This window comes from Grampus griseus (assembly GCF_964374135.1).
Source record: "Grampus griseus genome assembly, chromosome: 14".
Classification (NCBI taxonomy): Eukaryota; Metazoa; Chordata; class Mammalia; order Artiodactyla; family Delphinidae; genus Grampus; species Grampus griseus.
Window position 1 is genome coordinate 6,048,970 of NC_139008.1, and position 22,588 is coordinate 6,071,557.

General features: G+C 47.7%; 1 protein-coding gene across 1 annotated transcript; it reads right to left on the reverse strand.

Annotated features, from left to right (window-relative positions):
• Nucleotides 1-649: 649 nt before the first annotated feature.
• ATP5MF (ATP synthase membrane subunit f) lies at nucleotides 650-7,535 on the reverse strand. Its single transcript, XM_082669902.1, has 4 exons — nucleotides 7,401-7,535; nucleotides 2,202-2,309; nucleotides 1,458-1,574; nucleotides 650-785 (listed from the first exon to the last, which is right to left on the reverse strand). Exons 1-4 carry the CDS (start codon nucleotides 7,411-7,413, stop codon nucleotides 757-759), a joined length of 267 nt encoding a protein of 88 aa, XP_082526028.1. The 5' UTR covers nucleotides 7,414-7,535; the 3' UTR covers nucleotides 650-756.
• Between the last annotated feature and the right edge of the window lie 15,053 nt (nucleotides 7,536-22,588).

The following is a 22,588-nucleotide window of genomic DNA, read 5'->3' on the forward strand; positions in this document are numbered from 1 at the left end:
CCTGGCCTTTGGGCCAGCCACCTGGCAGATGTCCTTTATTTCTGATGTTGAATACTTGTTCCTTCAAATTCACATCTTGCAGGAGATAATTAGCCACAGCATCTCACCCTATACTCCATGAAGTATATATGCTTATCGCACACCCCCTAATAAGAAACTGATTCTGACCTTAATTATCACATTACTGAAGGCCTTCGTGAAGGATAAAGAGGGTGCTGGATACAGCAGTTGAGAGCTCCTATCAGGGCCTGTGCTTTCCCTTCCCGCCTCCATCATCCCATTGAGCTTCCTGCAAGTGAAGCTTACTTACCAGGACCAGGGGGTCCCACACATCCCAATTCCCTGATACCCCAATACCCCAGGATGGTGCAGAAAGATGGGGAAGGGGAGGGCATTTTTAGAAACGAGGGTTTCTGCTTTATATTGTGAAAGTGTCAGCTGACAAAAGGCCAAAAATGAGGCACAGAGCAGGAAAACACCTCGGCACTGTTGGCGGAGGCTCTAGGTGACCCCCCAGCACACTGGGACGAGATCTTGAAGCTCCACGGTTCAAAGCCCTGGGCTGTCTAGGAGCTGCAGAATGACCCCACCCCACCTTGTGCAACAGGAGCTCCTATAGGGCAGGGAAATGGCTGAACCAGTGAGGCAGTCCGCGTACCAGTCATCTTTTATTGGGTGTTAATTCTCCACTAGGATATAAAAGGATTCAGGGGTGCCAGGCAAAGGTCATGGTCAGGAATGCAGAGTGCGCCCTCTTCAGTGGTACTTGCGTAGCCGCTCGTGTTCTGAAGTTAGAAAGGCAAAATGGTAAGTTTCTTCACAGGTGGGGGTGAAGCCATCCTGAGAATTCCTTTCAGGAGATGACCCAGAACCTACTTGTGGAATTTACAGCTAATCCGCCACCTGGCCAGCCTCTTCCTTCCCTGAGGGAACACCCACTCAGAAAAACAGCACCCAAGCGCCCACCCTTCAGGGCCAGCACTGCTCTGGATGCCACAGAGTGGCAGGTGGCTCGACACTGGCAGAAACAGCCCATGAAGCCCACTCAGCGGCCACCAGACATCTCCCACCAGACCAACTCCTCTCATGTCTCAGCACCAGGAACAGCCACGCTCTTCCAGAGCACCACACAGACACTGGACTGTAGCACTCAACCTATTTCCCTCTTCACACTGGCTGCTAGGAAGATAAAGCCAAGTTTTCCACCAACCTTTGGCAGAGCCTGCAGTGGCTGATAGAATGCTGCCTAAGTATTACCTTTACCCCAGCTTCATCTTATTTTTCCTGTCTTTCTCTTTGCCACAATTTTTGCATTTAAAATATGCTATATTCTGAAAAGTCCCTCCAAGTCATCAGCTTGTCTGCAGGGTGATGGACTTAATAAGGTTGAAAGTGAACCAATACCACCCTGTCATGGGAAACCCCACTGAAGGCAAACCAACCCAGAAGAGACTCACTGAGTTCCTTGTAAGAACGGCAGTAGTTGAAAAGCACGTAAGCTGCAAGCACCATAGAAAGCCCAGCGATGCTCCCTTTCTTCACGTTGATGTACTTGTTGTAATACCGGTAGTAACCTGCAAAGCGGAGAGGAGGCCACTCCTCTGAGGGCACATTCTACACGTTCTAATAGGAGAGGGCAAAGCTGAGGAAAGGCCTGGGGGCAGGAAGAAACAGTACACAAAAGACAGCCACAGGGTAGCCAGAGTTATATAGAGAAAAACATCAAGACGGGGGCCCCTGAGGAGGCTGGCAACCACACAGGCTCCCAAAGGATGATGACATGATGACACAGGACTGCTCTGCACTTTAAAATGCACAGACCTGAAGGATAGACCATTTCAAATACTCATCTTGAAAGTTCTGCCTGGCAGGGAGATGAGCATTATAGACTCATGTCCCCTGTGCTTCCAACTCATTTTCCTCTTAAGTCTTATGACATTTCTTTAAGACAGAGGTACTGGTACCGATTCCAAGCAATAGAAAACATTTCCTTGTCTGAAATATCTCAGAGCCAGCCTTTGATAGGACCGATCAAACGTGGAAATTCGAGGGCTAACAATCTCGCTCTGTCCTTCTCTACATAACTTACTGGTCTGAGACAAGGCTTGTACTGGCCAAAGTAATTCAGGGCAAAGAAAGACCTGTTTGCCCTGAAGACGCAGAGATGTGCTTTTATTTACACATGCCCTTAAGGCTCTGACCTCTTTGAAACGCTCCAGCAATGCCTTTAGGGGTGAAATCCCGCATCAGTATCCAGCTTGGCAGCTCCCCTAGTTTGACTTCCAGGAGCTTCTTGTCCTTCAGTGGTACTGAAAAGGAAGTGCAAAAAAACACACACTGGAAGGTCTCCCAATAACACAAACAGCAACCTTCTGTGTCACTTATTTCAACCATTCAATAAAGGTGCATTCAGTAACATTACTAAATAGAGGCTGCATATGAGCAATATTATAAATAAACATGTCACACCAGATATACTATTTTAAGCCAGAGTCTATATAATGGCAGAACAGGCTTTTGAATAAAAGCTTGCTGGGAATAACTATGTAAAAAGAGAACTAAGGGCCATGAGGAAGAGGTAAAGCAGAGGACAGATGCCTTTATAAGTAGGAGTGGGGGAGACAGAGAAGCTGGGCACATCTTGGCCAAAGGCACACAGCATGCAGGCCATGGAGGCAGGGTTCCACCTTAGGTCTGGCTCTCATGCTCCTGAAGCCAATCTGATTTCTACCTCAAGCATCCTACCTCAGACCACAGATGTCAAATGACTTAGTAAAAACCACTCTAAAGACCCAACAGGCCCCAGATCATTTTCCAATGAGAATCTGGGACAGGAACGGCTCCTGGTTGAGGCCATACTGTATTCATCTCTGGGCTTAAGAGTAACATAGGAAGGGGGCCAGGGAGGGGTTGGCCCTGTGAATATCCAGATGCTCTTAAGGAGAGAATCTTTCTTCCCCTGTCCTCTTCCAAAAGATCAACTTTAAAAAGCTGTTTGGGGACTTCCCTGGTGGTCCAGTGGCTAAGACTCTGTGCTCCAAATGCAGGGGGCCCAGGTTCAATCCCTGGTCAGGCAACTAGATCCCGTATGCTGCAACTAAGATCCCGCATGCTGGGACTCAGGCTCCTTAAGGACCATCCTCAAGAGTCCACTGAGGGGAATCCCACAGGTCTCTTGACGTCTCCCAACCCTTATCAAGGACAAGGGCCTTCAGGCTTAATGGCAGCTTCTACTCTGCTACAGGCTGTCTGGAGAATGAGACACATGGCCTTGATGGACCAGAATGACTGCTTGTCAAGAGGTCACAAGTGACAAGTGGAGGCACACCTGGTTTTAGGGTCATGGTTCAGGTGGCCTGTCCCCAACAAACTGGTCCCAACCTTCCATCTAGACTTATCCAAACACATGGAGCACCCACTGTGTGCTAGGCAGCCTGCTAAGCACTGTGGGTACAGCACTGACTGCAGATGACAGCCTTGTGCTCAGAAGCCAGCATTCCATCGAGAAAGGCAGCCATCTCAAATCCACTCATCCTCCTGGGTTCACCACACTTCAGCCAGACCCTTTTCTGTTTCTCAGATGCAACAGGATTATTTTCACCTGAGGGCCTTTGTATCTGCAGTGCCCCTGGATCATCACAGGGCTATCTCAACTTAACCGTCATCTCCTAGAAGGCCTCCTGCCTTGCCCGCCTTATCTCAAGCACCAGCACTTCCTTCCAATGTAACCTCTGAGCTCCAGTTTCCTCCTCTGTGAAATGGCTTATTCCAAGGTTTGAAGGAGAATCTATGTAAAAGCATTTGGAACATGCTCAGAACTGTAAGCTATTATTATTACTGTTGAAATCTCTTTAAGGTCCATGTGAAACATCCAAGAAAAAAAAAGGGAGGTGGCAGAGAAAGAAATGGCAAATAACTGAAATTTAGGACATTTATAGGGCTTCAGGGATTAACTGCACCCTTTAGTTCTTTTATGAACAGAAACTGTGATTAGTTTGGTAATACTTTTGAAATGTGAAATAGTCTCAAATGAATTTCAGGAATGTTCCAAATCAGGAATATTGAGTGTCAATGATATTGAGCTCAACACCAAACAATAATGTCATCTGAGAATGACCTATACCCTACTCTGTCACCTTGCCTGTGTTATTTCAAGAAAAGTTTAACAAGTACACATCTTACATCCCAGTTTTGTCATCACTTGCATTAGTAGGCTTTTAGTCCAAGAATTACTATACCACGTCTCTTGAGTAAGAACATGGTGGCTACCTTTGCTACACTCTCAAAGTCTTCTTGCATGCAGGGAGGAGTACAAACATGTCATTCTAATACCAACTGGCTTTAAATATGGCAATGTGGTAGGGAGGGGACGATGAAGGGACAGATGGAACTAGAATGGCAGAATGCTGCTAACTGTTGATGCTCTGTAACGAATACAAAGCATTCATTACATTATTCTGTTTTCTTTGTATTTGAAGTCTTCCATAATAAAAAGGTTGAAAATGCTTTTAAAAATAGAACTATGTTGGGACTTCCCTGGTGGCCCAGTGGTTGAGAATCCGCCTGCCAATGCAGGAGACACGGGTTCAAGCCCTGGTCAGGGAAGATCCCACATGCCGTGCAGCAACAAAGCCCGTGAGCCACAACTACTGAGCCTGCGTGCCACAACTGCTGGAACCCACGAGCCACAACTGCTGAAGCCCACGTGCCACAACCGCTGAAGCCCGCATGCCTAGAGCCCGTGCTCCACAATGGGAGAGGCCACCGTAATGAGAAGCCCGCGCACCACAACGAAGAGTAGCCCCCGCTCGCCACAACTAGAGAAAGCCCGCAAGCAGCAACAAAGACCCAATGCAGCCAAAAATAAATAAATAATTTTAAAAATAGAACTATGTTGGGGAAATGTGCAAGAGAAACATAGAATTTTAAAAATATTTTCAACTGGTATAAGGCTGGTGACTCAAATAAAAAAGTATTTAGGTCACTGCTAGGCCCAGTGAAGCTATTTTTTCACATTCACACAAACTATGAAAACATATTCTCATTCTCATATTCAGGGGCTGACACAGTGCCTTGGCACATCACAGGAGAAAAAAGCCAACAATTTATTTTTCTTCATATTTATATCTCTGTACTATGAAGAAAACAGCATTTCCATAACCAAAACTAAGAAATTTATAAGCACAGAAAAAAAAATCACATTAGCCTTAAGGAGAGCCAAGTACAGCACCATCACAAAATTCCAAGAGACCATCAGATTCATCAGAGATGCATCTACACTTATTCCGAAGTTTCTCTTTTAGTGGAAGGCAAAGGCCTTAGTCCTTGGCAGCCATACTGAAACCCTCCCCCAACACTCCTCTGCAGCGGCTGGTTCCCACCAGTAGAGCATGCTGATGAACAGAGCAGACTCTACCATGGAGTATTCTGGATTTACTGCCACTTTGAAGTTGTGTGCCCTTGGGCAAGATACTGCTCTGTTTCCTCCTTTGTAAAATAAGGGTAAGAATAGTACCCACCTTAGCTCTAGGTACTATGTAAATAGGAATTATTATCTGTCTTTCTGCTTATGAGCTATCTAAAGGTGGGAGGGAGTTCCCCACACACAGTTCCTGTTTATGACAGATTTTCAGTGAAGGCTGAGAACGGACCACAGGTTCTTGGGAGGGCAAGTGACTACTTGGCTTGATTTTATGACTTCAAGAAGCATACTGTCCACCTATATGGAGAGACATGGAAATGCCAAGTGTCTTCTGGGTGCTAAATCCAACTCTGGGGTTGGCCAGAGCGAAGAGTTTTAGGTTTTGCAGGCCACACAAGGTCTCTAACATAGTCTTTTTTTAACAAATTTTTATTTTTTATTTTTTTTATTTTTATGTTTTTGGGCTGCGCCGTGCAGCATACGGGATCTTAGTTCCCCGACCAGGGATCGAACCCGTGCCCTCTGCGGTGAAGTCTTAACCACTGGACCGCCAAGGAAGTCCCTTAACAAATTTTTTAAAAAACAGAAACTATTCTTAGCTCACAGCATACAAAAACAGGCCACATGAAATCCAGCCCATTGGCCATACTTTGTCAACCCTGATCTCATCTATCACTGTTAATTGGTATTTCCATCGCTTTATTTGCTAATGGACCAGTGGCGTTATGCTCTGGCAACAGACACCATCTGAAAGATCATCAGTACTTGGACTCCAGTTCCTTCACCTGCGTGATGCTGAATGGGCCAGGTGTGACATGACCTTACCCAAAGGTCACGCAGGGAAAGCTGGACGACTAGCATTCAACTGTGGGTCAGGCAGTGTTACAAGCACCTTACATATACTAAGTTGTTTAACCCTTAGTTCATAGCACTCTCCATCTCCACTACAACCCTCTGCTTAAATAAGATACCAAGTCTCAATGCTTCCTTTTCACATGTTGTCTGTTTAAACAACATAACCACCCTGGATAAATATTCTCATGCCCGTTTTAACAGATGGGAAAAAAGCATCACTCTCATATTTTTTGATCCCCTTTTCACTTCTCCGGGCTGAAAATAAGAATATAGAAACTGGGGTAAGACACACATAGATTAGTCAAAATTCTGCCACTGTCACGCTGTGTGACAGCAGGCAAGCCACACCACATCTCTAACCGTTATTTTCCTCATCTTTAAAATGGGATCAACGTTCCCAGCACTGATCCTGACAAGGCTACGGTGAGGATGCAGGGCTAAAACATGGTGGCTTCCGTATTTAAAAAAAAAAAAAAACAGTGTGGACGGTCCGATTTATACATGCATGTCATCGTAAAGCCTGCTGGTCATAAGGTCACCCTTGTGATTAAAGCTCAGGTTACCACGAGGCCCCAGAAACCTAGGTTTGAATCCCAGCTCAGCCCACTCACTACTAGTGACCTTGAATAGGTCACTTCACCTCTCTAACGCTATTCAACATATATATACATGCGTCAAACTCGACGTGGTGTCAGGCACCATCCTAGGCATTAGCTCCTCTTGGAACTTAATCTGAGCTTCGAATTTGAGCGGAGGGCTCAGGTGCAAAACAAGCGCCTGGGTTGCGGCAGGGCTGAGCAGCTATTCCTCAGCGGGGAGAGGAGGGGTGGCCCGAGACAGCGCATTCTCAAGACCCGAGGCGCCTCGCCGAGCTGCCGTCGCCCTCCCCGCCACAGCCGAGTGGCGCGGACCCTGGGCAGGCGGGAGGCGCGGCGGGGCGAGCTAAGAAGGGTTGGACGGCGTGGGGCCCTGGGCAAAGGGCCCGGCGCGGCGAAGGTCCTGAGCGAAGGGCAGGCGGCTCCGGCACTCGGTCCCTCCCCTCCAAGTGCGGCTCTGAGCACTGAACCCCGAACCCCGACTCCTGCCTTTAACCTGGTAGCCCTAAACCGATCCGGAAACTTACCGATTGACGCCATCTTGAAGTCCTGGCTGTCCGGTCCTCCGGGCCGCGCGAGAACTGCTGGGTAGGGAGCATGCGCCCTGGGGGCCGGGAGCAGAGGCTCACGGGAAGCAGGTCGCGACTGGTACGAGGCTGGGACTTCAGGTGCGCCGTGGGGTGAAGGGCGAAGAAACTGGAGGGCAAAGCACCGCGACCCCGCAGTTGGGAACCTGGGGGTGGTGAAGGAGTGGGAGTGGAAGTGGTAGGACTCAACCTGGGCTCCCAGTTCTGGGAGGAAAGAGACTGGAAAGGACACCCCCCCCAAAAAATAATAATAAAAGGGAGGTGAGGAAAGAGCATCCTAGCTTTCTTATTTTGTCGTGTTAAATTTGTTGTGAAAGAGGACAGGAGCATCTTAAGACCCTTCCTCCCAACTGTGCTTGATGGGAGATTAAAGGAATCCCCAATCAGCAGGAAAAGCCGGTGTCCAGGCTTAGGCTCCAAATAGGTTTGATTCAGGAGTAGTTAACGTGTCCAGGCTCTGGCGCTACGCTTTAAGGACAGAAATAAGCAAGACCCTAGGGTACATAGCTCCAGCTCTTCTTTCTGCCACTTCTTTTCCGGGCACAATGATGCCTCAACACCATTTTGTGTTTTTTCTGGAAAGGCCACAATAAACATTCTTGGTTAAGCAATTCTGAGTTGGGCAAGATGCTTTGATACCCTGAATCTCAGTTTTCTCCTCTGTAAAATAGGAATGTAATGCTTACCTTGCTGTAGGAGTTAAATGAAACAATGTATGTCAAAATAAAGGAATAAGAACTGAGGAGAGGGGACTTCCCTGGTTGCGCAGTGGTTGAGAGTCCACCTGCCAATGCAGGGGACACGGGTTCAATCCCTGGTTCGGGAAGATCCCACATGCCATGGAGCAACTAAGCCCGCGAGCCACAACTACTGAGCCTGTGTGCCACAACTAATGAAGCCCGTGTGCCTAGAGCCCATTCTCCGACCCACCGTGATGGGAAGCCCAGGCACCACAACGAAGAGTAGCCCCCGATCTCTGCAACTAGAGAAAGCCCCCACACAGCAACGAAGACCCAACGTAGCCAAAGATAAATAAATAAATAAATAAATAAATAAGATCTGAGTGGATAGTAGGAGTTGGACCAGTGAACTGATGGCTTCCTCAGGAAAGTAACTTGGTGGGGAGTTAATTATCAAACTCACTTTTTATCAGTCACTTACTTATTCACCAAATATACATTGCTGTGTACTGGGCACTAGAGACACAGAAATCAATCAGACATGGTCTCTGCATTCTAGGATCCCTGGTATTGTGCAGGAGACAGGTGTGGAGACAAGTGAGAGCACAGCAGTAGATCCATGTATGCACAGCAGGGGGCCATGGACTCCTTAATGAGGGGTAGGTATATTGTATCACAATAAAATAAATAAAAATAATACAAAGTGATGGTTGAGATGAGAAATGGAGAGGCAAGCAAGGGTCAGAACACAAAATGCTGTGCATGCTACATGAAGAGTGGAGTTTTTACTGAGGGAAACAAGGAGGCAGTGAGGGTTTACGAAAGACAGTGGCATGATCAGATTTACATTTACTAGAATGATAACCAGGCTGCCAGGTTTAGAATAGTCCCTCCAAATCCCAGGGACTTAAAAAAAATTGTTTTGCAGGTTATTTTTTACCCTAACTGCCCATCACAGGTAGTCAAGGGACTCTATTCGTTGTACTCACTCAGGGATTCAGGCTGGTGAGCAGCCCCCATCTCAATCACCTGGCTCAAGGGTAGAGACTCAGCCGACCTGTCAACACCCAGGCCTGGGGGCTCACCGGTACTTCCGTGCACACTCATAGGCCGGAATTGTCACGTGGCTCACCCGCCCAAGGAGCTCGGAAGTAAAAATCCACCTAGGGCTCCAAAGAAGAGAAAGTGAGAGCTATTTGGGAAATGGCCGTGACCTCTCCGTTAGGTCTGATGGTGATGAGTGGAGAAAAAGAAAGCTGAGAAGGATAGGGAGAGCCAGCGGAAGAAAGGCAGTGGTTGTAAATAGGGTGGCAAAGGCTGGTGGGGGTGTGGAGTGAGCCCAGTGGGTGTGGGTGAGGTGGCAGGCAGAGGGAGCAGATAGGCTTGTTTACAGAAAGGAAGCGGTGGAGAGCAGTGGACAAACGCATTCAGGAGGCGGATCCTTGGGGCTTGGGCACGGACTGGTTTTGATAGGTGGTCGTGGGAAGGGGTCAAGGACACTCAGTTTTCTGGCCTGGGAGAAGATGGGTGGGTAGGGTAGGACCATCTCTGAGATGGGAGCAACTAGACCAGCGTTGTCCATACAGCGTTCTGTGGTGGTGGAAATGGTCTGTGTCTGCACTGTACAATTGAATACCCACCAGCAACATCTGGCTTTTGAGTCCAAGTTATTTAATTTCAATTATTAATGTGGCCAGTGACTACCTATTAAGCTAGACCATGTTTTAAAATGTAGGTTTTATTATTATTCAGGTATGATCAGGGGATGATTGCCATTGAAAAGACAGCTCATGAAAAAGATACATGCAGGGACTTCCCTGGTGGTTCAGTGGTTGAGAATCTGCCTTCCAGTGCGGGGGACACAGGTTCCATCCCTGGTTGGGGAGCTAAGATCCCACATGCAACGGGGCAACTAAGCCTGTGTGCCGCAACGGAGGATCCCACATGCCGCAAGGAGGATCCTGTGTGCCACAGCTAAGACCCGACGAAGCCAAATAAATAAATATTTTTTAAAAAAGAAAAAGATACATGCACCCCAATGTTCACTGCAACACAATTTACAATATCCAAGACATAGAAGCAATGTAAATGTCCACTGACAGGTGAATGGATAAAGAAGATGTGGTATATGTATACACAATGCAATACTACTCAAGCATAAAAAAGAATGAAATGCCTTTTGCAGCAACATGGATGGACCTAGAGATTATCATACTAAGTGAAGTAAGTCAGAAAGAGAAAGACAAATACCATATGATATCACTTATATGTGGAATCTAAAATATGACACAAATGAACTTTTTTTTTTTGGCCATGCCAAGGGGCTTCTGGAATCTTGGTTCCCTGACCAGGGATGGAACCCAGGCCCTCGGCAGTGAAAGCGCAGAGTCCTAACCACTGGACCACCACGGAATTCCCATAAATGAACTCATTTACAAAACAGAAACAGGCACACAGACATAGAAAATAAACTTATGGTTACCAAAGGGCAAAAGGGGTAGGGGAGGGATAAATTAGGAGTTTTGGATTAGTAGATACAAACGACTATATATAAAATAGATAAACAACAAGGTCCTATGTATAGCACAGGGAGCTATATTCAATATCCTGTAATTAACCGTAATGGAAAAGAATGTGAAAAAGAATATGTGTATATACGTATAACTGCATCATTTTGCTGTATACCAGAAACTAACACAACATTGTAAATCAACTATACTTCAACTTTTAAAAAAGAAGAAATGACCTATCAAGCTATGAAGAGACATGAAGGACTTATACTCTAATAAAGATGTTAAAAAAAAAGAGACATGGAGGAAACTTAAATGCATATTAAATGTATATGACTTATGAAAAGACATGGTAGACACTTAAGTGCGTGGCTGAAACTTAAATGCATATTCTTGCAGATTGGAAAGAAGCCAATCTGAAAAGGCTACATACTGTGGCTCCAACCATATGGCATTCTGGAAAAGGCAAAACTATGGAGACAAAAAGATCAGTGGTTGCCATGGGTGGGAGAGGGGAGAGATGAATAGGCAGAGCACAGAGGATTTTAGGGGCAGTGAAAGTATTCTGTATGATATTATAATGATGGATATATGTCATTATACATTTGTCCCAACCCATAGAATATACACCAAGTGAACTCGAAGATAAACTATGTACTTTAGGTGCTTATGATGTGTCAGTGTAGGTTCATTCTTCGTAAAAACTGTACCATTCTGGTGAGTGATGTTGATAACGGGGGAGGCTATGCGTGTGGAGGGAGGAGTTATACTGCAAATCTCTGTACTTCCCTCTCAATTTTGTTGTAAACCTAAAACTGCTCTAAAAATGGCTTTAAAAAGATGCATCAAGTACCAGCCACAGGCTGTAGCCGGTATCATCTCTCTAGAAGTTGAGCTGCAACATAGAAGCCATGGTTTTCTTACTGAGTTACCTGCCTGGGTTTTGTAGGAAGGCTCTGTTCTCTGTATTTTTTTTCCTGGTTCTTGAACTATTTCTTTATATAACTTCACCTCCTTGTCTTTACTCATTTTCGTCCCATTCTTCATTATATGGAATGACTTCCTTTGGAGAGCCTTTTGCATGTTTTTTTCCCCAAAAGATTTTTTCTTCTTTGACTTCCATTAATATTCTGACAATGTTGTAAAAACTTCTTACCTTTATGGAGGTATTTTGAACAAACTGCGGTTCCAAGGTTCAGCCAGTTGATATCTTCTTTTTAAGGAGAGTAAAGTCCCTAAGAATAAAATAGACTCCTGGAAAACTTGAAGAAATTCTGGCACAGGATAGAGTCATCCCTCACCCTAGCATAGCCATTAGCTTGAGTCCATCTTACCAGGTTTCCTTAACAGAAATGTCTGTACTTTCCACACCTCTGATGCCTGGGACTCTCTTCTTAGCCATGCCCTGACGTTCTGATGATTCTTAGCCAACACTGGATCCAAGAGGCTTCCTCTCTGCACCTGTCAAAACTAAGACCTAGTTTCTCATTCTCTATTCTACTCTCTCTCTGTGACCCTCATTTCCTTCACTTACAGTTATCTACAATACTGGATTTTTTTAACGTTTTACAATATCACTTAATATAAAATGATTGCATGAAACAATACACATTTGCAAAGTCTATAAAAGCAAAGGGAATGACTGTCACAGACTGGATGACTTTTGAGCTGTTTTTTGTTCATTTAATCTCAAAAATTAAGTATTCTCCAGCGGCTCAGAAGTCACCATTGGGACACCTTCCTCTCCTGAAAAGGGGATTGTCCCTTACTTGCGGGGCTTCACATCAAGGCACCGACACACCCAGTGTCTCAACCCTACAAAGGATCATCTCCCTGAACGCCCCATTCCCAGCCCGGTTTCCAGGACGCAGCAGCTCCCCCTGGTGGCCCCAGACGGATATGCACAGGAGGCCGGGAGCTGCAGGTGTTACCCCGACAGAAAGCCTGTTTCTGAGTCAGGCTGGACCCCGGAGATGCGAGTGCGGGATGCAGCAGCCCCAGCCCTGGACAGAAATGGGGGACAAGGCGAAGGAGGGGACAGTGGGCGCAGGAAAGCCAAGAGCTGAGTCTGGGCCTGTAAAACGGGATACGGGATTGAGGTAAGAACAGATTCCTTAGCAGGGTCAGCTTTACAGAGCTTCTGGAAGGAAGGGATCAGCAGAAGGCCCAGAGCCAGAGACCAGTCTCTCTGCGCCCAGACCCTCTCTGTCCAGTATCATCTGGCCTACACCTGTGCTTTTATCGTTGCCCTTCCCAAACCTGACCAATCGGAGGTCAAGCCTTCCGCCATATCACCATGGGACTCTCTGTTCCCCGTCTCCCGTCTTGACTCCATCGGTTGAAAGCCCTCTAGAACTGCCCCGTCCTTGTCCCTGCCCCTCAGCGCCCTATCCCGCCACATCCTGCCCCTTGCAGCTTCTGCCTTAGTCTCCTGGTCCTGCCTGCTCTCTCCCCTGTGCAGAACTGGGAGATGTCCCTCATTTCCCAGAGAAATTGCAGCAGCTCAGTGACAGCGACTAGCAGTGATCACGATGTCCGGAGGAAGGGAGAAGATCCGGTGTTCCCCGGGGCCACGCTTCCTCCTGGGGCTGGAAGATTTCCAGAGAGGCCAGGGCGCATGGTCGAGCCTGAGTAGGGAAGCCAGCAGAAGCACTACCTGGCATTACCCTTCGAGTCTGGGAGACCTCCTCTTCCTAGGACCCTGACCCCACCCCTTCCCAACTCCACAGGCAGTTTCCATGGTGACAGTAAACAAGCCTCAGCGCAGCCCTGTCCCCCTACCTTCACCTGCGCAAATGAGGTGACCCAGAATGACAACGTAGATGCTCAAATGGACAGAGACACTGGAGCCTCAAGAAAGGAAGCCCACGTGGGGGCGAGGCCCTTGGATGGGTGGCCTGGGGTTGTGGGCACAGAGACCTGAGGCTCTGCTGGGAGGGACTGCAGACACCAGGAATGGGCAGCAGCTCCTGGGAGAAGCAGGAATCAGTGTCCAAGGAGAAGTGCAGACGGAGCCTAGATGTACCTGTGGCCCCATAGGGCAGAGCTGAGGAAGGTGCCAGGGGCATCATTCACAGCCGAAGCATCTCAGCCTTAGAGGAGCAGTTCAGAGACTAATCCACTCAGGAGCGCAGCTTTTGTTTTTAAGGACTGAGACGCTGAGAAATGGCTCTGGGCACAAACATGTCATCGTCGTGTTCTCAAGCCACTCTAACCCCCATCCCCGCCCCCCAAAGCAGTCTTATCAAGTGACTGATTACTAGAAAGTTGCAAACAGTTCACACTGGTCTCTGTAGATCCTCTCTCAAAACCACTGAGTTTTGTACAGACATAGAAAATCATCTTATGGTTACCAAAGGAGAAAGCAGGGAAGAGGGATAAATTAGGAGTTTGGGATTAACAGATACACACTCTATATATGAAATCAACAACAGTAACCTACTGTATAGCACAGAGAACTATATTCAATAGTTGTAATAACCAATAATGGAAAAGAATCTGAAAAAGAATATATATAGTACACCTGAAACTAACACAATATTAGAAATCAACTATACTTCAATTTTAAAAATTGGGGGAAAAAACTCATTGGGTTTTGTAATTGGAAGTGAAGTCCTGGGAGGGGATAGGAGCGATGAGGGTCTAAAGCAAGCCCTGACGAGTGGCTAATTGGTTAGCTCAATCTGTCCCCAGCTCTCTGATCCCATTCCTGTGGGAAAAAGTTAAAAGAATTTTTTTCTTGCTGTCCAGCAACACGACCTGCCTGCCGTTGACTGCTCTGGGTCTCCCTCAGCTGGGAGCTTCCTGCAGCTTCTCCACGCAGGTCAGGAACAGGGTGGAGGCAGCCAGGACGGAAGGGACTCCCTGGGTCTAAGCAGACACAGGTACTGGCATACTGATGTACCAGTTTACTGATGTCTGCAATTTTCTTTGAAGTCGATAAAAATAAGATGGGTTGATGGATGGGGGATGGATAGATGGATATGTGATAAAGTACCTTAAAATATTAATGATAGAATGTTCGGAGGATACAGGTATCAACTGTAAAATTCTTTCAGCCATCCATTAGATTTCAAAATCTTCATTATTAAACACTGGGGAGGGACTTCCTGGGTGGCGCAGTGGCTAAGAATCCGCCTGCCAATGCAGGGGACATGGGTTCGAGCCCTGGTCCAGGAAGATCCCACATGCCGCAGAGCAACTACTAAGCCCATGCACCACAACTACTGAGCCTACGGTCTAGAGCCTACGAGACACAACTACTGAGCCCACATGCCACAACTACCAAAGCCCGCGCTCCTAGAGCCCGTGCTGTGCAACAAGAGAAGCCACCACAATGAAAAGCCTGCCTGCTGCAACGAAGAGTAGCCCCAGCTCACCGCAAGTAGAGAAAGCCCGCGCGCAGCAAAGACCCAATGCAGTTAAAAATAAATAAATAAATTTATTTTAAAAAATAAATAAATAAACACTGGGGAAAACTTTATGAGGTCCTTCCTCCTTTCATGTTTTGTGGAGGTCCCCATGCAACGAGATGTGAAGTTTCAGGGTAGCTGGATCTGGTGGGATGCCAAGGCAATGGGGGGAGGAGCCTGTTCAAAGCAAGAAGACTGTAATGAACCATTACCCAGATTATTTGAGAGATTGCCAGAAACCTGTCACCCTCAGTACCTGGACAGATGGAAGGATGCCTCCCACAGCTCAGAGGGGAGCCACGGAGCACAAGGAGTGTGGATCTCACCCCATGGAAGACATACTGCTCCCTGAGCGTCTGGCTGGGGTACGTGTTAATGTCACAGGTGGGACAAGCTTTGTGCTGGCAACTCCCCCGTGGAGAAGTCATTAGAGGGGACTCACGTGTTCGTTTGTCTGCTCTGATGGAGAAGAAAACAGCACCAAACAAGGCTAACTGCTCAGCAGCTGTTCTTTTTCTCCTCCTGCAGACCCAGAACCCGATGACGGTGCTCGCTCGGGCTCTGGTTTGTTGCAAGGTTCTACCTACATCTTCCTCTCTGGCTGGTGCCCCATTCAGTGAGCACCTGTCGTGATTCAGCCTCCTCCAGGTTCATCCTGACCTCTCCCATCTCCTCTGGGTTGGAAAGAGGTCTGCAGCTTTTTCAACACTGAAAACTACCTGCTCTGAGAAATACCTGGCATCCTTCCCTTCTGAGGTTCTCTTTTGCCCTCTGGTGTTCTGTAAACAGATTTTACTGCCCACGGCACCTTCCCACACTCACTTCTCTTTCTCTTGTCAGCCTGAGTTCCTGAAGCTTTCGAAGATTTCCCGTCACGCGAGAATCACTGAACTCACGGTGTTCACTCTGGTGGTGGCTTACTATTGCCACAACTCCACAAGCACTGAAATATGGGTATTTCTTTCCGAACCCAACGGGGCTCAGCTCCGAGTTTCTCTGCTTTTTTCTTCAGCTTCCTCAAGGGGAGAGAAGGTAGCCATGGGTGAGAAATGGGAGACCAGAGTCTATGCCTGAGACTTAGAAGAAGAGCTGCGGGTCTGAGTGGTCACCTCGGTAGAGTCATCTTTAAAGGGCTGCTGGAAGGAAGCGGTGGGAGCGAGGGAGCCTCTGGGCTCCAAGACTCTGTCTGTGGCCCTGGCAACCAGGCTTTTATGCCCACTCCACGTCCGCCCGGCCAATCCCCACTGAAGCTCGGGGCGCGTCGCAATGGGACGTGGTGTCCCCACCCCCACCTGACTCCCTTGGGGAAGTCATCCCGGAGCAGTGCCTCCAGGACCCCTGCGGCGGAGGGTCCTTCCCCTCCTTCACCCTACCTATCCTCTGCCCAGGAGAGTCAGGATACGTCCCAGAGTTTATTGGTGAATTTATTGGAGCTCAGAGACGGTGGCTTTTTCCAGGATCACACCCCTAGCTGGAAGCGGACAGCGCATCGAACCCAGGATCCCCCAGCACCAGGGGGCAGGCGGCAGCAGGGGTCGTACAAACCCAGCAGGAAGGCTGCTTAGGTTCTGGTAGTCGTTGGGCGGGACCCCAGGACGCCCCGCCCCCGGAAAGCCCCGCCCCGCGCGCGTGGTATCTCCGGTGACGGTAAACAAGCCTCAACAAGCCCCTTCTTAGTTTCTTAACTTGTTCATTAGGCTTTGTTTTCATAAGTGTATATTTTTCCCCGTTTGTCATTCGTCGGCCTTCATTACACAACTTTTTTCTTTTTTCTGGTTTGTTGGTGTTTCTGTACTTTGTATTTGACTTCTATTTTGGCAACAGGCAATACAGTTATTTAGTTAAGCTTGGAGTGGTGTTTGGTAACGAAAAATAGAAGGCGACAGAAGTTTCAGCTGGGTGTGCTGTGTCAAGAATAAAGATTGATGGGGAGAACATTTCCTTGAAAAATGCCCTTGAATGTTTATTGCCCATGATGTTGGGGATGATCTGATTTAGGAATAACTGCTAAGAAGGAGATCTAAGACAGCAGGAAATGAAGCATGAAAACTCAGGGATTGACTCTTACTCCCTGAGATAGTACGGAATGTTGTGGGGTTTGCTCTTGAAAATGACTAACGTTAGCGACCACTGCAATCATACAGCCCCCGTGGAGTGAATAATTAATAAATTCATGAGAATTGAAAGCCAGGTTTTACCCTGGACCTCTGAACCCTCTCTTCGTCCCCAAAGGGCTCTCCATCAGGAAATCTGCGTGGGTAGGCAAGAGGTCGGGGCAATTGAAAAGTGTTAACAAAAATGTTTACCTTTTTATTTCTGCAAGCCCCTCCTCAAAGCCAACCCATCTAAGACACACCCAGCTTCTTCCCCTCCCAGATGTAAAGGCAGTGCCACATTTCTTAATTCAGAGGAGCCACTTGCAGTGTTCCTTCATGTTTGTTCCCTTCTTAGTGGTGATGAGGCAAATGAAATCATTTGATCATAAGATGTCATAAGGTGTGTGATCTTATGTTGAGCATCCCAATGGGAAACAGCTGGGAGAGTGAGTGCCTCATTTAACATGAAGACTTATTATAAAAATCTGCATGTATGGTACAGCAGTGTACTAGTGGTCTTCAGGGCCCTTAATTCAGAATTTGATGGGGTCAGAAACATTCCCTACTAGGCCTTGGTCCTTACCTTTCCACCCCGGTGTTTGAACTATGAACTCTAAGATACCAGAATAATCTGTTTAGCACACACTGCCCGCCCCCCAAGTAAAATGTCTGCCTCCACATCAATGATTCCCAAATTGTTTCCACTTAGAAATGTTTTCTGTGTTAGGAAAAGTCAGGGACTGGATTGGCCCCAGACTGGCAGATTTTTCTCAGAAACTCTGCCGTGTTAAACCTACAGCTGAGGGATGGGGTAGTTGAAGAAAGTCCTTTGATGGAGAGAAGCCTGAGGTTATATCAGAGCTTCCAGCTTTCAGAATTTCTGCATTTGAATTAAGTGATTAAAGTCAACTAGTGGATTTGGGAACACAAGCTAAATGAGGTCAAGTGACACTAAGCCAGAGACAGCCCCTAGGCCACCGTAAAACATCCCCAGAAAACTATCAGAACAGGGATATTCTAGGAACCCACACTAAACCGCCTTGACAACCTTCCATCCTGGCTCAAAGCTTCCTACAGAATATCACATACAACTTGCTAATCCCACGACATCCATTGAATGGCTACAGCTGCACCTACCTCCACATGTGGGTTCCTTTTACTGGGTGGGCGTGGGTAGATGTGGACACCAGGCTCCAGCTCCATCTCATCACTGGGAGGGGGATGAGAGGGGCTCGTTCACTCCTACTAAGTGGTAAAGCACAGGGGCCTCCACACTGAATGTGCTTATAAAGACCCATTAAAAATCATTTTTTAAAAAAAGACCTGTCAAAAGCTGAAAACTTTTCTGGACTGAAATTCAGTAGGCATTTCAGGCACATTGGTCCTAGTGGTTATTGGGGAATGAGATTTATGCCTTCCCATCCACGGCTACTAATAGGTCTTTGCACTTGAGCTGATTGTCTCTGAGGAAAGTTCAAGGATTCACTGGAAGCTGATAACCACAGTCCTAAATTTTCCGAGTTGCTAACACCAGGCGGAGTCTTTGATTCCACAGTTGTTTGCTGACTGCAAAGTTCACTTCATTTTGAAAAACTGGGAATGCTGTCCTGGGATTATTGATAGATGGGGCTGTACTGTGGGCCAGGAGAGCTGGACTCCAGTTGTCCATTCTGCCATCACCCATGAACTTGGACTTTACGTCTCTGGATTGATGTTTTCTATTCCTACTGGGTGAATGATGCAAGGGTTGGTGAATTGTGCCTCATGATGACAGGGTGAGTTATGGTCCAGGATCACAAAAGTGATGACCAGCCAATCATCCCCCTGGTAACTTTTCCAAGCCCTGCTTAAAACCCTACAGTCAGAAGGATCATGAGGCTGGGAGTTCACCATCCATCGTTATTCAGTCTGAAAATCAAGGTCAAGCAAGCTGGTCCCTTTCTGCTTCAGGGGAAGTTTCCATCCTCCCTGAGAGGTCTTGGGAACCTGCGGTGCCCCTTGACAGGTGTCCCTCCACATCCGAACTCCGCACCTGGCACTCTGTCCCCAGCGGGTGGAGCCGGACCACCGCAGCCAGGATGATGGGCAGAAGGGAAAGTTCCTCCAGTCTCGCCTGCTCGTAACTGAGTCAGTAAATAAAGGACAGCCATAGGGGACACCTCACGTCTCTTCACCTGGCTAGGCCAGAGTCAAGCTCAATTCGGTCATCTTTCTCGCTGATTCTGCCCTATGCATTGGCTGTGGTTTGGCCGCACACCGTGGTTTCCCCTGCACTGCAGCTGAGAAGCCACCTGGGCGGCGCTGGTGTCTAGAGGCCCCGCCCGGTGACTCCCCCGCCCACTCCGGTCTCTCTCGGGCAACCACGGGCAGCATATTAGACCGAGGGTCTCGCACCATCCATTTGCAGAACTCCTTACTCACCCACCCCCTTAGCGATTTGACTTCTAGGGTCACTGTGATGGGTGTACACAGACACGGTTTCTGGAGACTGAAGTCATCGGCATCTCGTGCATTCACCCTGCCTGGGGTTCACTCCCCAGCGCAGTCCTGGCTTGGTCAAAGTGGCCCCCACCTCACTCGCATCCTCCGGGCTTTTTACCCATTTGAAGTCTGAGACTTAGTTGAGATCCTTTGGGCCCCGAGACCTCTAATCATTCGCTTTATCGGAGTCACCCGCGTATTTCCTGCTAGAGAGACAGCTGCTAGACGGTTCTATCACTCCCTAGGCCCTGCATCAAGGCATGACCACCGATTTGCACTTCAGGGGCGCTCGTGACCTCCACGGAGTTGATTGATCACCTTTCTGGTCCTAACACCAGGCGCTTCTCCACCTCCAGGGCGTGGTGAGCGATGCTGCAGCGGCGCGCCCTGGACAGCCTGGATTAGGGCGGGGAGGCCGGGATCCCACCACGTTTTCAGATTCTTTTCCATTATAGGGTATTACAACATATTGAATATGGTTCCCTGTGCTATACAGCAGGTCCTTGTTGTTTATCTGTTTTATGTATAGTAGTCTGTATCTGTTAATCCCAAACTCCAAATGGAGCTAAATTTCAAAAAGTGCTAGTCAACATACTCTCAGAATTCTCACCTAACAGTCACTTTTTATTCCACTACACTTTTACTTCTCCCACGAAATCACTCCAAAACATTGGTCTTGCCATGGTCACCATTGACGTCCAGAGTGAAAATCCACTGGACAGTCTAGTTACCATCTTACTGGACGTTCTAGCAGCTGTCCAAGTAAATGCTCCTCTTGGCTCCTTAGAATATGCCTGGCTGAGCTCCTTTTATTCCTACTTCTCTCTTTTTTTTTAAGTAATTTTATTTAAATATATATATATATATATTTTGGCTGCATCGGGTCTTTGTTGCTGTGCACAGGCGTTCTCTAGTTGCGGCGAGCAGGGGCTACTCTTTGTTGTGGTGCGCGGGCTTCTCATTGTGGTGGTACCTCTTGTTGCGGAGCACGGGCTGTAGGCGCGTGGGCTTCAGTAGTTGTGGCTCGCGGGCTCTAGAGAGCAGGCTCAGTAGTTGTGGCTCGCGGGCTCTAGAGCACAGGCTCAGTAGTTGTGGCACACGAGCTTAGTTGCTCCACAGCATATGGGATCTTCGTGGACCAGGGCTTGAGCCCGTGTCCCCTGCATTGGCAGGTGGATTCTTAACCACTGAGCCACCAGGGAAGTCCCTCCTCTCTCTCTTAATGTTCCTTCGCAGAAATTTTCACCAGCAAATATTCCCCTACCTGAATTTTAAAGTTTGAAGTGTGTCATAGTTCAATCCTGGGTCCTTTCTTTACATTGAGTCACCTCATCTTTTGCTAAGGCTTTGCATATCAACTCTGGTAATAAGCCTCAAATTTCTACCTCCTGCCAGAATTAGGTATACAACTGCCTAGTTGACTTTCTGACTTGGATGCCTCCTAGACATCGCATATTAAAAAATAATCCAAGGGCTTCCCTGGTGGTGCAATGGTTGAGAGTCCGCCTGCCGATGCGGGGGACGCGGGTTCGTGCCCCGGTCCGGGAGGATCCCGCGTGCCGCGGAGCGGCTGGGCCCGTGGGCCATGGCCGCTGGGCCTGGGCGTCCGGAGCCACCTCTCCGCGGTGAGAGGCCCGCGTACGGAAAAAAAAAAAAAATCCAACATTAAAATCTTGTTCTTTCCTCTCATTCTATCTTTATTCTAAGATTTCCCATCATTTTAAATAAATTGTACCACTGTTCACCTAGTTACTCTATTCCACACTCCAGAGGCATTTCCTCACCATTTATCTCCTTGCATCGTGAACAATCCAATATAAGTCTTGTGCATTGTTCCTCCAAAATAAAACTCCAAACAGTGCATTTCTTCAAGTTTTACTACTACCCTAGTAGTTTTAACCTTCTTTCTCCCCTGGACTATCCCATTAACCAGTTGGGGTGGGCAAGGATTAGGCTATGTATCTGGAAGTTTCGGCTTCAGCGAAATTTGGGGGCAGGGTGGACGTTTTATTTTATTTTTATTTCTGGCCGCGCCGTGAGGCTTTACGGGATCTTAGTTCCTCGACCAGGGATCGAACCCGGGGCCCCTGCAGTAGAAGCCCGGAGTCTCAACCACTGAACCGCCAGGGAATTCCCTGTTCTGTTATGTTTAAATCGATCCTCATTAAAAAGAAAAAATACATATAGGTATACTATATATTACCTCTCTATATATCTTAGTAGGAGATATAGCTAGAGATCCTTTACAACCAGTAACTCTATATCTCTAATATAAGGGGACACCAGTACCACTTGCTATAATTTGAAAATAAAATACATTCTTGAAACAACAAGTATTTTTCTTCGTGTTGCAACTTTAACTGGGTCCGTCCAACCTCTGAGAAATACCGAGGAGTCTGACGGCCTGTTCTTCAGCCACTGCAGCAAATTCACTGCGGGGCGGTACAGTGGAAGCCTTGCCGTGGGTGTTCTTTTATAAATGACATGGGCCCTTCTAAACGTCTTCGAGGAGGCCTGGATATGGGGGGGGGGGGGGTGGAGAGGGGAGAGTGATGCCCTTCTGGAGCCCAGTATAGAACCAGAGGCCCTCGAGTCTTCAGTGTAAAGCATCCTCAACCAGGCTAGTCCGACTGCCTAAGGATGTGACACACAAACGAGGGAATATCTAAACTATTCTTTGTTTCCAACTCAAAGTCATCATTCTGTTCTGAAAACTCGGAAATGGAAGGTTCCGGGTTACGCCAGCAAGGAAATGGAGAGATCAGCCTTCTACTTCATCCAGGAGGCCTTTGTGTTGCCCAGGTCGGGGACTCTGGCTGTCACACGACTCCCTGTGTCCAGAACCTCCCGGATGCCGGCTCCTCCCCACTCTACTCTGCCCAGAGAACAAAGCGCGAAATCTGTTATCCCTGGGCACCTCAACAGCGCAACCACAAAGCATTGATCTCC

What these genes read in the sequence shown, in the direction of transcription:
- ATP5MF (XM_082669902.1), bottom strand. An exon ending in TGCTGGAGCGTTTCAAAGAG is followed by an intron (nt 1,575 to 2,201) that starts GTCAGAGCCTTA and finishes TCCGCTTTGCAG; the next exon opens with GTTACTACCGGTATTACAAC. An exon ending in CCGTTCTTACAAGGAACTCA is followed by an intron (nt 786 to 1,457) that starts GTGAGTCTCTTC and finishes TTCTAACTTCAG; the next exon opens with AACACGAGCGGCTACGCAAG.